The sequence below is a fragment of the Leptosomus discolor genome, chromosome 1 (assembly GCF_034619465.1).
Source record: "Leptosomus discolor isolate bLepDis1 chromosome 1, bLepDis1.hap2, whole genome shotgun sequence".
Classification (NCBI taxonomy): domain Eukaryota; kingdom Metazoa; phylum Chordata; class Aves; order Leptosomiformes; family Leptosomidae; genus Leptosomus; species Leptosomus discolor.
Genome location: NC_141391.1, coordinates 151,606,262 through 151,620,019, shown reverse-complemented (window position 1 = coordinate 151,620,019; position 13,758 = coordinate 151,606,262). Strand labels below are relative to the sequence as shown.

The window sequence follows — 13,758 nt, the reverse complement described above, 5'->3', positions numbered from 1 at the left end:
AAATCATCCTATCATATGAGGATGATAATATACTTTCCACTCTATTAGCTGCTGGGAAACACCTTTGAAGCATAAAGATTGGTGTCAACATCTGCATCCTGGAGTCCTATAGTTTTCTGAAGGTATTTGTTTTCAGCAACAACATGCCACTATCATAAAGACAAGAAAAAAGTCCAATGTGAAGTCTCTCTGTGATACCAACACTGAACTCCCATGGAAAAGGTAATACAGAATTCATGAATGAAGAAGGACGCAACTAACACTAGTAAACACTTATGGAAAAGAGGCCTTCTCAAACAAGACCAACTTATTTTTAAACTATATGCTTGGTTATGTAGCAGTAGCTGCCATAATGCCGTGTTTAGAATTTTAGGCCCTCAATCTAGCAGTACAGAACATTCTTAAAACTGTAGCAACAGAGAATATATGCATTAATAAGAGGTTAACATACACCTTAAGAACGACTTCTCAAGGTGAAAAATCTTTATAGAAGTTTTCTAGAAGTTGGTTAGTAGGCGGAACACTATTTACCATTTCATCAGTGACAGAGAAACAAATTAAGATTGCTGCTGAAAACACTTGCTATGATACAGACTGCCAGAGTGATGAACGGTAATAGCAGCCAGGGGACTCAGTATGATCTGGATTACTTATTAGTCTAGATTCGTTCGAAGATAGACGCAAAGATATATATGAAGGGCAAGAAATGCAGGCCATGCATATGGATTAAGGGGGCTGTAACCTGGAAAGCAAGGCTAAGAAGGATTTACAGAACAATTGCCAATGTGGTACTGCTTTCCTTCTCCCCTAAAGACACACACCAATATAACCTTTAGAAGTTTCTATAAAAACATATAAAGGGTAGGATTTAACCAGAAATTCCACCACTACAGATAGCATTAAAGATGCTGGAGTAAGAGTAACTGGTTCAGAGAGATAAAACTGTAGGGATCTTTTATCTTGGTTCAGCTGGAGTGAGACCACCACACCCGATAACACCCACCACAACAGGCACCTTAAAAAGGGGATGCACAGTTGCATAAAGTGCTCTGTTTGTTTGCCTAAATGCTGACTGCCACGTGCAACACCTCCCACTGTCTGGGACTGATACACAAGAGCTAAGGTATTCTTTCAGAATGTCAACAGACAGCAGGTGGGATACTTCAGAGCATCTCACAGGGCACAAGATAACCGTATACTAGATAACTAGATAGCTTAGGCTATCAAAAATTGAGCCCTACACATTGAGCTGCTATGACTACACTAGCATAAAAGTTGGGCCATCGTTGCCCACTTATGAGACATGCTTGCAAATGAGCAGGAAATATATGTTACCATTCCATTATGGAGACAGCAACATCTCATCAGCAAAATTTCAATGACAACAGCAATATTACCCAGTAAAACAGGGAGACACTTGAGCCCAGAGTATTTTACTTCCTTTCTTGAGGCCACAGATACCATTGCAAAGCAGCTATTTCCTTTACATTAGAAGCTATAAATGATAAACCCCATTCAATCCATCTCTGCCAGTGTAGGACTGATTCTCAACGAAATTCTTAGATTCTTAAAGAAAAACGCCTTTCATTCTTTACATCAGGCAACATTATCTGTTCAAAAAAAAAAAAAAAAAAAAACACCAACCAAAACCAAACAACAAAACACCACAAAAACAAAGTAAAAAGCATGACATTATCTGAGGAGCAGATGCAAACTCTTACCTTTACTTGTCGGGCCTGGCTGATAACGCAGGGCAAGCTAAATAACTGCTGTACAAATGCTTTAAGCTCCTCCATAGTTAGCTTGGTCCGTGTCCTTCCACTATCTTGGCTCTGTCTGCTGTACGAATGGAGATAATTAAACAATATTAGGTGAGAGGTAAGATGATAATTCCTGGGATTTACTCCCAGTGACAGAAAGCTATCAAGATTACTGAGAAGTTACCAAAAAAATTTCATCACTTGAGAACTCAAAAAAACACCCAAACTCCACCAAAATTCCAAAATACTGAAAACTAATTTAATTCCTCTAAGCATCTTCAAGAGAATTTACACTGCTCTTCAGAGGTAGAAGAGTCTAGATAACTTTCAAATTGAGTTCGTTCCAAAAGTGCATAGCCCCAAAAAGCCTGCTTTAGGCAGCTCAAGTTGACTGCCATGACAGGCACTGACAAGAAGTCTGAGTTATGCAACAGCAACAAGCTCAGAACAGAAGTCTTCTTTTCTAGAGCCAGAGAACTGCTGAAACTGGCCTTGCAACAGGAAAAGACTGCTATTGAGTAGGACATGTTCTGCAAAGACAGCTCCATTAAGTATCACTCGAAGCAAGTACAACAAGCCCACTGAATGCAGTAGAAGACTTAAAAGTGACACACTGCACAAATTAAACACTTGGTATACCTATCACTGGCAGGCACAACAACTTCACAAGCAGGACAGATTTTAGACACTGAAGAGTTGTTCCCTGCTAATGAATCTACATTTTATTACTACAGAAACATTACAGAAAAAACAAAATTCCATCTTTCAACCTATGGACTTAAATATAATTGTAAAACTAAAATTTAGATTAATGGTCAAATATAATTACATACTATCTAAAACTCAAGAGGGGGAAAAAAGAATACTGCAGGCTTTGACTTGCCACGACAGACAGTGAGAAGGAGCGGTGGCTGCACTGGACCTGCTGTGCCTCCAGTGCTACTGCGTGAGAGTGAATGGGGTGCGGTGCTCCAAGGACCGCGCTGCGGGAGGACACATGCTTGGAGCCACCGCAGGGGCATTCTGCCTCTAGTCCAACCACGGACTGCCACAGCACGAGATGCTGCACAAAAACATACAACTATCCCTGCCTGTGGAAACTCACAGCTTTCAACAGGGAAAAAGAGATATGGGACTGGAACATTGGACACATCCTCACAGCTACACATTACCTATTTTTCAGGCTTATATATTATCCGATGCATAAGGGATAGATTTTCTTTTCCTACGTTTGACCAGGAGTTTATTGCTGCTTTAATCCCTACCAAATTGTTCTGTTTGAGCACTAATTTTCAAGTTGCTTTTTTAATAACCTTACCCTTTGTATAAATGTGATCCTTCTCAATGTATCGAATATGAACATAAACACTAAAGCAGCTGAACGCGACCTCTATATTTACATTTCCTAACGCTGTTTATCAAAGAGGTCTCTTTGTCAAACCCCAATTTTGTATCATATTGCTATTTAGCATACAACAGCCCTCAGATGTATATTCAAGTCCTTTTTTTTTTTTTTCCCCCATGGAATTCTTTCAGATTTAGACCAGACACACCACCAAAAGTTGCACCAACAGACCAGGAACACCTGGGAGCTACTAAAATAGTTAAACTTCACTAGGAACAGGGCAACGCAATCCCTGTAGCACTGCTGCCCTCACCCAGACCAGAGTTCTAAGTGACCATACCTCTGTGGTAATGGGATCCTACAAGCAACAAAAAACAGGCAAAAGAGCCTTCTTTCCCCTTCAAATACAGCAAAAATACAGGTACTGTACTTGGATCTGTGGTGTAATTCTTAGCATTTCAGTGTTCAAATTCAAGCAATTATATGCAACATGTTCTGTGTAGCAAAGTTGGCTATTATAATCAACAAGTTATTTACTTTTTTTACTCTCTCCCTTGAGAAGTTATTATACACAAAAACCACACGTGCAAAAAAACCCAACCAACTACAAAGCTAAATCTTATACTCAATAGAGGCAATGCAAGCTCAAAAAGTTTACCACACAACTGCTGGCACAAGAATTATGGTCACCTGATCAAATTCTTTTCTATAGGACTTTTATTCAGTGCACAGAATGCACAGAAGAGAAGAAAGAACACACTGCTGGAAGGCTCATGACAGCAGAACAATGGGACACATCCAGCAGATTGCTGAGGTGGGGACAGAGTAACACTGAGGCAGCCACAGGCAAGGCAGGCAACACAGAGAACTAAGGGAGTCTAAACTGCTAGAAGTCACTGCGGCAGCCACAAGTCATTGCCTCCCACTGTTCTCCCCCAGAAAGTAAAAGCCTGGCTCAAACTATGGACTGTTTTGGCTCTCTGCATTGCTCTGCTCCCCAAGATCCTTTTGTCCCAGTTAATGCTGGCAAGACACATTTCCTTTGCATCTTCCAGTAACTCCATCAGCATCACAACACATTCTGCAATGGAAGAACAGCTGGCAAAATTATAAATATTTTTGAGAAGTGCTGTACCAGAAGATACAACTGTGCTTGTCTCACCACTCGTGAGCTGGTACTTCCCACTTTTCAAGCATTCTGCATTGCAACACAATGTTTTAACAGATTTTCTTTCTGTAGCTTTAAGCTATGCACTTAGCCACGCTACCTAAAACACAAATGTTCATATTAAGACTTACTTTCATTACCGTTTTTCCTCTAGTTGTCTTTCTCTATAGCTCTCCCACACATCCAGAGAAATACCTGCTCAGTGATCAAATACACAACTTCTCCAAAGGATTTCACATTTCAGTCAGCTGAAAACAGCACGTTTAACACATTCCAACCAAGTCCACTTTTATGGACCTTGGTGTCACTGTATCTGCCTCCCCTACCTCTCAATGAGTCACAGCACTAAGAGCAGGAAACACTGAAAGAATTTAGTAGGCAGTGAGAACCTCAGGGTTCTTAGATTTCCAGGTCCAATCAAGGAACAACAGACAAATGGAAACTGTTGAATAAGTGCCTGCCTTACCTGTGTTTTTGCTTTTTGCTCAGAAGCAGCTGTGCTACTGAAGCACAGGTCTCTGCTTCTTTCACAGCATCTCTGAGCCTACGGAAAAGATCATTCTCCGGGTACTTCCTGTCTTCAGCATCCTCCAACATTACTCTCAGCTCGATCACGTCTGTAATAACAGCACATAAATAATTTGTGTGTAAAAACAAAAGAGATTTTAGACTGCTTCAAAGGCCTTCAATCAAGGTTCCAACAGGCTAGTTCAATTTGAAGCGCACTATAATGAGTTGCATTACACTCAGATTAGCTCATTTCTTTTTTCCACTAAACAATACAGAGTGTTTCTGTCATTAAATGAGAATATAGAACAATGTAGGAGTTTCAGGACATCCTACTATGAACAATAGAAGCCATCCTACTACGAACAACAGAAGTCTGACCTTTCTTGTGGGTGAGATTGGCAGATAGAGCCTCCGTAACTCTACTGACCCAAGTGTCATAAGACTGTGCTCTAACTTTCACTCCATACAGCAAAGAAGGAAGGTCTTCTAGTGGGTACCGGTACCTGGATATATGGAAGGAAAATACAGAAAGAGTATTATGTCCATGTCACATACAAAAGCCAGGATATTGCTTACATTGAGTTTTTCCAGCTACAACAAAGCCAGAAAGACAGAGCATGTACAGTACCTGCTGCCTTGGAACAAAGCAACAAGCAAAGAGGATAAAAATACTGCTTAAATAAAGGAAGAGAGAAGTGTGGCCAAACATTGTATTTGGTCACTGGTCTCCAGCAAACGATTGGATAGGGATGAAAATGGGGGGGGGGGATGTCCTCCTGTGTACCTTAGACACTTCTTCTGCATGGGACACGGACATAAATCAGACGGATGGTATAAGCACACCAGACGCTCAGGATTACAGGAACATGTAAGAGCTGACAAGAAGCACGTGGTTCTGCAAGCTGTGCACTGACGCTCATCATCTGGAACCAGTTCAAACACCTCTTCTTCAGACATCAACACTCCCTAACAAAAAAAAAAAACAAAACAGACACTTGCTAAAAAACTCTAATCCAGGCATGGAGAGGGGGAAGAAAAGTTCTTTTGCAAGCAAAGTAAGAGTTGTCTTTTATTACTCACCATCTGTACAACAGACTCCCTTAACCGTGTCTCTTCCTCTATCATTAGAGTCATCTCCTTGCAGACCATGGCAGCCAGCCCAACATCCAAGCACTCTGGATCTGCAGCCATCTTGAAGATCAGCTCTTCATGGGAGAAAACACAATGACGTCCTAGCCTTCGGTAATGACTCACACACTGACGTCCAATGGGAAGCTACAAAAAAAAAAAGCATCTATCATTCTGGGAAAAGACACTTCAAGATGGTCTCTTAGTTCCCACTTTCCTTCCTTTGACAGAACCTGGGCAAAGACTGGGACTGTAAGAGTTGTATCTCATGGGACAAAACAAATCATAACAACCCTAAATCATGTCACAGATGAGTATAAAGATACCCATGTTGGGTTGGGCATCTGCAACAACTTTATGTGCCTAACTTTCAAACACAAGTTTAAGAGTTGTCATAAGCTCTTTTTACTTCCAGTTGTAAGAAACTGGCACCAAAAAGAAGCCTTCTGATCTATGCTAAGGTGAATGCATTGCCCTCTGGACATTACTGTGCTTGGACATAGACATGTAACATAAGATGCCTCGAGTTAACCAAAATTGGTATCACTCACTTTGTGCCTTTTAAAGCAAAAAATTATAAAATGCTACGTGAATTTCCTACACATGGTTAATTTTACTTAAGCAAAGGAAATTTCAGACAGTTGGTGTGAGTTTAGCAGTTTTTCACAGAGGCTATACACAGATTACACCATGAGCACAGGAAAAAAAAAAACAACACTGACACACTGTCAATCGTACAGTCAATTTTCCTGATGAATGAACAGAATTCTGTGATTAAGGACTAAAATTCCTATTTGAAAGTAACAAAAAAATTAGAGAGAGAAATTTTCAACTGTAAACCCTAGATAGTGACAGGACACACTTTTGACAACTTACTGAAGAATCCACATAAGCTGTGCTCTAGTGTGGCACGGCTGTTAGAACAAGCACTAATATGACTAAAAGGTGCAATGAGCTGGCACAAAAGGAGAACAAAAGACTGTTACATGCCTACCTCCAATATCCAAAGGACAACAGTTGTTCAAGACAGTACATTAACGTGTATCAAATTCAGAGAGAGGCATCACAGAAATACTAGCTAAAGGTCCTTTTTGGTTAGACTATACTTTAAACTTAAAAAGGAAGACCACATGCCAAAGTTTCAGTTTGAGGCTGCTTAAAATTATGTGCTTGTCAACATTATTTCATGTAATGGAAACTCATGTCAGTCTTTACTTGTTGTACCAGGAACTATAAACATAAAACATACTATGTAACTTAAAAGACTATTCTTCAGAGAATTAAGTCACAAACACACTTCTTGCAAAGCTCACCTAGCAAAGACATAGCAAACATATACAAAAGAACAGACCCAGTCAGCAGTGCAGAAGTTCACAGCTTCAGCAAAGTTATATCCCTGGTTAAATCCAGAGTGATAGGCACGAGGAAAGGTCACAACAAACTCGCCAGCACACTGATTGGTCCGGTATACCTAATACAAGTGAGGATAAAGGAAAAAAAAAAAGAAAAAAAAAAAGAAACTTGCCACAGAGTTTAAGACAAATAATTACAAAACATTTGAACCCCACTGTCTTTAGTGTGGGTAACGTAGCTACCCCAAAAGCGGTGAGGATTGGTTATGTCTTTTTAAAGTGAATCTTCAGTTTATAGCCTTACTCAAAAAAGCTGAATATATAAGCTAACAGTTGAAAATTCTCTTTATGAATCCCAAAAGGGATGTTTCTTATCATCATTTAATCCCTCACACCAGAACATGCAAAAGCTTCTGGAAACAGTTTATGGTTTGCTTTATTGGGGCATTTGCCAGGGAAGCAATTTATCCTAAGACAAAAGCAAATGATAGTGACTGCTGCTTAAAGGTCTGCAGTCAATTATGTTTCATCAAAAAAGCATTTTGTAATGCTGAGATTTCTACCAAACATAAGACAAGTATTTTACTGTCAGAAGATATTAAAAGCATTTCACAGACAAACTTGTTTCTATGGCAGGGTGGCGGTTTTTTAAATTAAAAATTAAACATAACACACAACGTATAAGATATATTATGTAATAAGTTCGGCACACTCAATTCTCATATAAGATAATTTAAATTTCATGGTGAGTCTAGGGAAGATTCTAGAAAACAGCTTTAAAAAATGCCCCATAACTAATTAATTGAATATGTAAGTGTTCATAAAAATTCTTCAGAGTTATGCCAAACCATTGTTACACAAATCCGGGGTAGAATGAAAAAAGAGAGCGTGCATAGGAGTACTGATGTAAAAAATGCTACTCACTGGTACACCATGTTCCATCAGCACATTGGGGTTCATAATAGTGACCAGCTGATGCAGGAGATCAGGCTGGGATTCAAATAGCTCAGGAGCCAATTCCTTCATCACATCTTCTAGCTGCTCTGCTGCATGAGAGGGAACGCCATACCATGTCTTCGGCTCTCCCCTAGGAGAACACAACCACAGTAACAAACACACTACTTCAAGGAAAGTAATGGTGCCATGCAACTGCAAAGTACAGCTCAAATCTAGCACTACTGTCCATACAAGCCAAATATTTTGCATTTACACACAAAAATGTCTTTAAACAACAACTGTTGTCTTCAGGATGTATCATTCTAATCTGAAACATCAATTACACAACACAATTCTCAACATACCCAACAGCAGATTTGCCATGACAAACCTAACGTGGAAGATAATTGTCATTTACCATGCTCTAAAGGGATAAAATGGGGAATTCTTTTCCTTTAGGAAGAAGAAAGTAAGTTTAACAAACAAAACCTTGGCTGTCACATCTAATGTTTAAGAAAAAAAGAGATCACGGTACTCCACCACTTAATTAGGCTTGAAGTAGTCATATTCCTGAAACCAATGCAACAGTATACCAGCTAAGCAGAAGTTGGAAGAATAAAACACCAGGCAGTGCAATGAAATATAAGCAATCCTTCTAATATACATAATCAATTACTGAAAACCAGTGGTCCACTGGACTTTTAAGATGAAAAATGCCTAATAGCATGAATTATTTAAGAATGAGAGAAGAAAAACATTAACAAGACCAAAACTAAACAGAAAATTACTCGAGAACATGAATTATTCCAGTCCTTCCAGTCTTGTCTTAACCTAAATAAACTATAAGGATCTAGTACCTATGGCGCTGAGCTTTATTTTTTAATTTTATTTTATTAAGAAGTACAAGCAGTAGTCCGCCAAAATAGCTGACAGCGTTTACATAGCACCATTTAACTGTATTAATGATCCTGTCCCCAACCATCCCAAAGGTTAGATGAGGCAGTGCAGCGTTTTCGGTGGTTCCTACAGGCTTCACTGACACCTGCTGGTAGGACACAGCTAGTAAACCCCGGTAAGTAACCTACTCTGCATCTGGGCTGCTGGAATCCCACCAGCTGACACAAAACCCTCACACACTGAGCTAGTTAATCACATGCTGAGGACAATAACTGAACTCAAAACGAAGTTAATTTCCCTCCTGAGCCTGCGGATCAGATCTTACTAGCAAACATGCTTCTCCAGAAACATGCAGTCACAATCTAAAGGCTATCAACTCATCCTCACAATCTGTACAACAAACTTCCTGTTCTAAAGCGGTGCTTCCCACAGCTTCCCCCTCCTCCCGCCCTGCTCCATCCACTGTGACTGACTCTGGTGAACCACGAAGACTGCAATGCAAATAGTTAATCTGCCATGATCCTTCTTTTCAAACACAAAAGATGAACACCAGAACACTTCTAGGATCGTTCAGAAAGTCAGAATTACTTTCAAATTTCTCTTCTCTTGACTGTGAGTATTTCTGCGTATACATAGATCTGCTGCTCAACTGTCAGCTCTGATGCCTGTGTAAGCCACTAGGCAGCAGCCTCCATTTCCAGCACAGGGACATAACAACTTTAAATTGTGAAGCAGTGAATCAGTGAACTGTAACTCGGTTCAAAATCAAAAGCTTTCTTAGAAAAGATGTAAGTCTGTAAAGCATGATTTGATAGTGGCACAAGAATATTTAATCAGTTAATGAAAAACACTGAAGTGCATAAAACAGTACCCGTATTCGCTTTTAATCAACCTCAGCTAAGAATACGGACCACTCATCACATTTAGCTAAAGATGCCATCAGGGTGCCTAGGCATTTTTAAGCAGAATTACAAATTTACTAATGGCAAACAGGACAGCGTAAGGTCGATGCACAAAGCAGAGCCCTTACCAATGCAAGTAGTTGATGGAATAGCTCCAGTGATCTTCAATATGCCAGCAAAATGAGGAGAAGCACATCCCTACGTACAGCCAAGGTACCTTCATGCCAGAGATATCTGCATTGATGTGAGCAAGGACTGATTGTTCTAGAATTGGCATGTTATTCAAGTTCCAACCAGAAAGCGCATAATCCTGCCAAAAAACAGAGAAAATTTGGAACAAATCAGAAGAACGTAAGGACACCGACTCCAGAAAAGTACAAAGGAACAGATCAGCCTATCCGTTTCTATAGTTGACAGTGGGTAATACTCTGCAACAAAAGTAGGAAATAATTCCTTAAACACCTTAGCAATTAATCAGATTAAGATTTAAGGCCAGTCCTAGTATTCCAGCATACATAGCCCATCTTCTTTGGATCAAGGCTTGTACACTTAGGCTTTGATTCCCACCCCCACCCCATCCCCCCCCCCAGTTTGTAAGTTTCACGCTCTTCCGGTGAAACAAAACACCAGCAACACTAGTAGAACAAAAGATAGAAATCCTCAATAAAATAGGATAACCTAAGATTGTAAACAATGCAATGAATCTTACATTATTATTTCAGCTTTTTTAAGACCTGCTTTACTGCACTGCAGTTTTATCTTGATCTTTAGGTATTACTTTAGAAAGTTTTCTCAAGAGAAAACATTCCTACACACTCATTTCTGAGAATACAGCATCACCAGTTAAGTAATCCCACCTTTACTTTCAAATACACACAAATTTGTATAAAAAATGAGAATCTAAACAGAATGCTTTAAAAGTTCACTACTGTGCTTTAACATTAGTCTACTTTACACCTTAAAAAAAGCTGTTAGCACAGATTCACAGTCATTTCAGGCATATCTCATAGTTGCTGAAAGGACTGGTCACACCCTCAGCTCAGCAGCATATTCCTGCTGTTTCCTTTGCTCTGACACTATAAAGACAAAGCAGTGAGTCAGATGACTTAAGTGATCTGGCTAGAAAATATTTTTTTAAATTACTACTTTCATACAAGTAGATCAACAAGCAGTTCTGACTCACTGAGCAGCTACATGATCACCGCATAGCCAACAAAGGTACAGGCAGGAAGATGCAGGTATGGGTGGAAGACAATAGCGAGCAGGATTATCTCTTCCAGTGAGCAGTATAAATTGGTATGTGTAACCATGAAACCACACCTTTCTCTCATTTTGTCTGAATTTAAACATATAAGCAGCCAGAAAATTGATATGCTACAGTAAGGTCTGAGGAAAACTATATACTTACCAGATGTTCTTTATAAAACTTTCTATAACAGGATGCTGTATCTACAGCTTTTCATGCACAGTATGCACAGTCAACAAAACAAGCTAAATCAAATTAGTTTGTTTTACCTATTACAAACCACCTAAGGAGGCTAGAATCATGTTTCTGTAGCTATGTATAACAAAAAGGTTCAGTACAAGAAAAAAAATCTTATCAGTCTTCTCATACTTGGACATATTGTAAGACCTTGCACATCTTTGCCTACGAAGATTAACTGATACAAAACAGGTGTGACTTAAATCATGAAAAGCAGCTTAGCCAGCAGCAATCAGATCTGTAAAAGAACCTATAATATCAGATTAATGTCCTGCACAAAAGGCATGTTAAGTGCATGCAGAAGCCTTAAGCAATTTCTTCATGAAAAAAATCCACACTGATTTCTGACCTAATTCTTAATGTGAAATCTCATGCAGAGCAAAGAACTGGGTCAGTCTGCATCAGTTCCTCACCTCCTCCTCTGGCATCAGCTTCCGTCGGCCATCCTTCACTGGGAAGCCACTTCCAAAGTCCTTGGATGAGATATCAGCTCCGTATTCCACAATGACATCTTCTTCTATGCTGCTCACCAACCTCCAGAATTCTTTTTCTACAAGCTCAGTGGGAACCATCTGAAAGCAGAAAAGATGTTAGGGTATGTGCAGATAAAGTTATCATTCAAGCAATAAATCATTACTAATTCCTCATGGATTTTCAAACACCAAGGCCACTCCCTCTCTCCCCTCCATCTCTTCAAAGTCACAGTTTGGTCTGTATCCTTAGCAGTGGCTGCAATGTACAGAAATAGGGTGCCACCTCATAAGGGATAGAATGAACAAAAAGAGACGGGGTTACCAGAAGTACAGCTAAAAAGAAGGGGAGAAGGAAACAGTGAGCAGAAGCCAAGCAACAAACAGAATGAAAGTACGCAAATTCCAAAGTATTTCAGAGGATAACGACCAGAACTTCTGAGTAACAGTAAGGAAATTGCATTGACGAGCATAGTCTTCATATAGCTCATTACAACTCTTACTTATATGCATTTATTTATGAAGCTTATTTGTAAGATAAGCTTGGTTCCTTGCTTTGCTCAGTGTCCAGAGATGCATCATAAATTGGAGTCCTTAAAAGGCAGAAGCATTAGCAAGAACGCCCATAAATTACCAAAGAATCCTGGGAGGAGGAGGAGCTTGGTGCTGCATGCAGTCTACAGGGCAGCGGAATCGTGAAAGTGTGCAAAAGCAGAAATGCTAGTTTTAAAAATGCTGCTGAGGTGCAGAACAAAAAACCCTGTGATTATCAGACAGACTCAGCCTGTTGACTTGTCTACAAGAAAAGACTGTAACAGTGAGGAAAACCATGATTTACCCTCTGAACAAACTAAACCATAAAAAGGGCAGGAGAAAGATCCTTTGGCCAAACAACAAGATATTAGGTTCAATTAATCATAAAGGACAAGAACTTAACTAGAGTACAGTCAGTAAGGTATACCCTAACAAACAATAAATCTATCTGTCCATCACAGGAAAAGGGGTGAAATGACGTTGAAATGTGACCAGATGCCAGAAAGCTAAATCATTTGTTTACATATTTGAAGCTTATGGTGGCTCTTTAAACAAAGCTAAGATGCCTCAGCAAAAATCCAGGATCAGCTGAAACCTCTTCTCTTTTTCCCCTACAAGGAATCACAAAAGTTGAAACTCACATGGACCGGCATGTTGAAATAATCAGACTTGAAGTTATCAGCCATTTCACCAAAGCTCTGGAGAGTATATTCCCTGACAGCTTGTTCAAATCCAAAAGCCTCACGGGGTTTGTTGCATTCCTAGGAGACAGAACAAAAATATTGTTCCCTGCAGCAGCTTATGACACAGCTACATTTTTAGCAAAAAAAAAAAATAGTGTCCGTTTGGGTCCTTACCATACACAATAAGCTACCAGTTTTGAGTGCTTTTCTCAGCTGAGGAAGTCCTACCACAACGGAAACACAACAGAATTAATTGTACAGAAGCTAATCTAACACTGCAAACCCCAATGCTACACACTTCTGCTTTCCTATCCAAAACTAACTTTCATCATCTACTGCTGCCAGCCTCAAAGCAAAACAGTGCACGAGATGCTCAGACAGCCATAAGACATTTCTTAGACACACTGGATTCAAGCACCTGCAGAATAACTGCACAGGAACAAACCCTGCAAGTGCGTCAGTCTTATCAAGTCAGCAAATCATCTACAGGTTTGGCTCTGTGAAAGTAAATAGGCGGAAAGAGGAAGAAGTAAACTAAAACAACGCAACACAGCTAACAACACACACGGTCTATCTGACAGAAAACCTCC

The 13,758-nt window shown here is 39.7% G+C and overlaps 1 protein-coding gene across 2 annotated transcripts in view; it reads right to left on the bottom strand.

Moving 5' to 3' along the window:
* KDM5A (lysine demethylase 5A) overlaps positions 1-13,758 on the bottom strand; it is a 50,940-nt gene that overhangs the window by 18,675 nt on the left and 18,507 nt on the right. Inside the window, exons 9-18 of one of the 2 annotated variants that reach the window (XM_086479418.1) lie at positions 13,127-13,246; positions 11,895-12,053; positions 10,127-10,308; positions 8,188-8,350; positions 7,263-7,382; positions 5,864-6,058; positions 5,568-5,749; positions 5,162-5,286; positions 4,740-4,890; positions 1,722-1,839 (exon numbers count right to left, since the gene is read on the bottom strand). In XM_086479418.1, coding sequence (XP_086335544.1) covers positions 1,722-1,839; positions 4,740-4,890; positions 5,162-5,286; positions 5,568-5,749; positions 5,864-6,058; positions 7,263-7,382; positions 8,188-8,350; positions 10,127-10,308; positions 11,895-12,053; positions 13,127-13,246 — 1,515 coding nt within the window. The remainder of the gene's footprint in view (positions 1-1,721; positions 1,840-4,739; positions 4,891-5,161; positions 5,287-5,567; positions 5,750-5,863; positions 6,059-7,262; positions 7,383-8,187; positions 8,351-10,126; positions 10,309-11,894; positions 12,054-13,126; positions 13,247-13,758) is intronic. The other variant, XM_086479426.1, reaches the window with a different exon arrangement.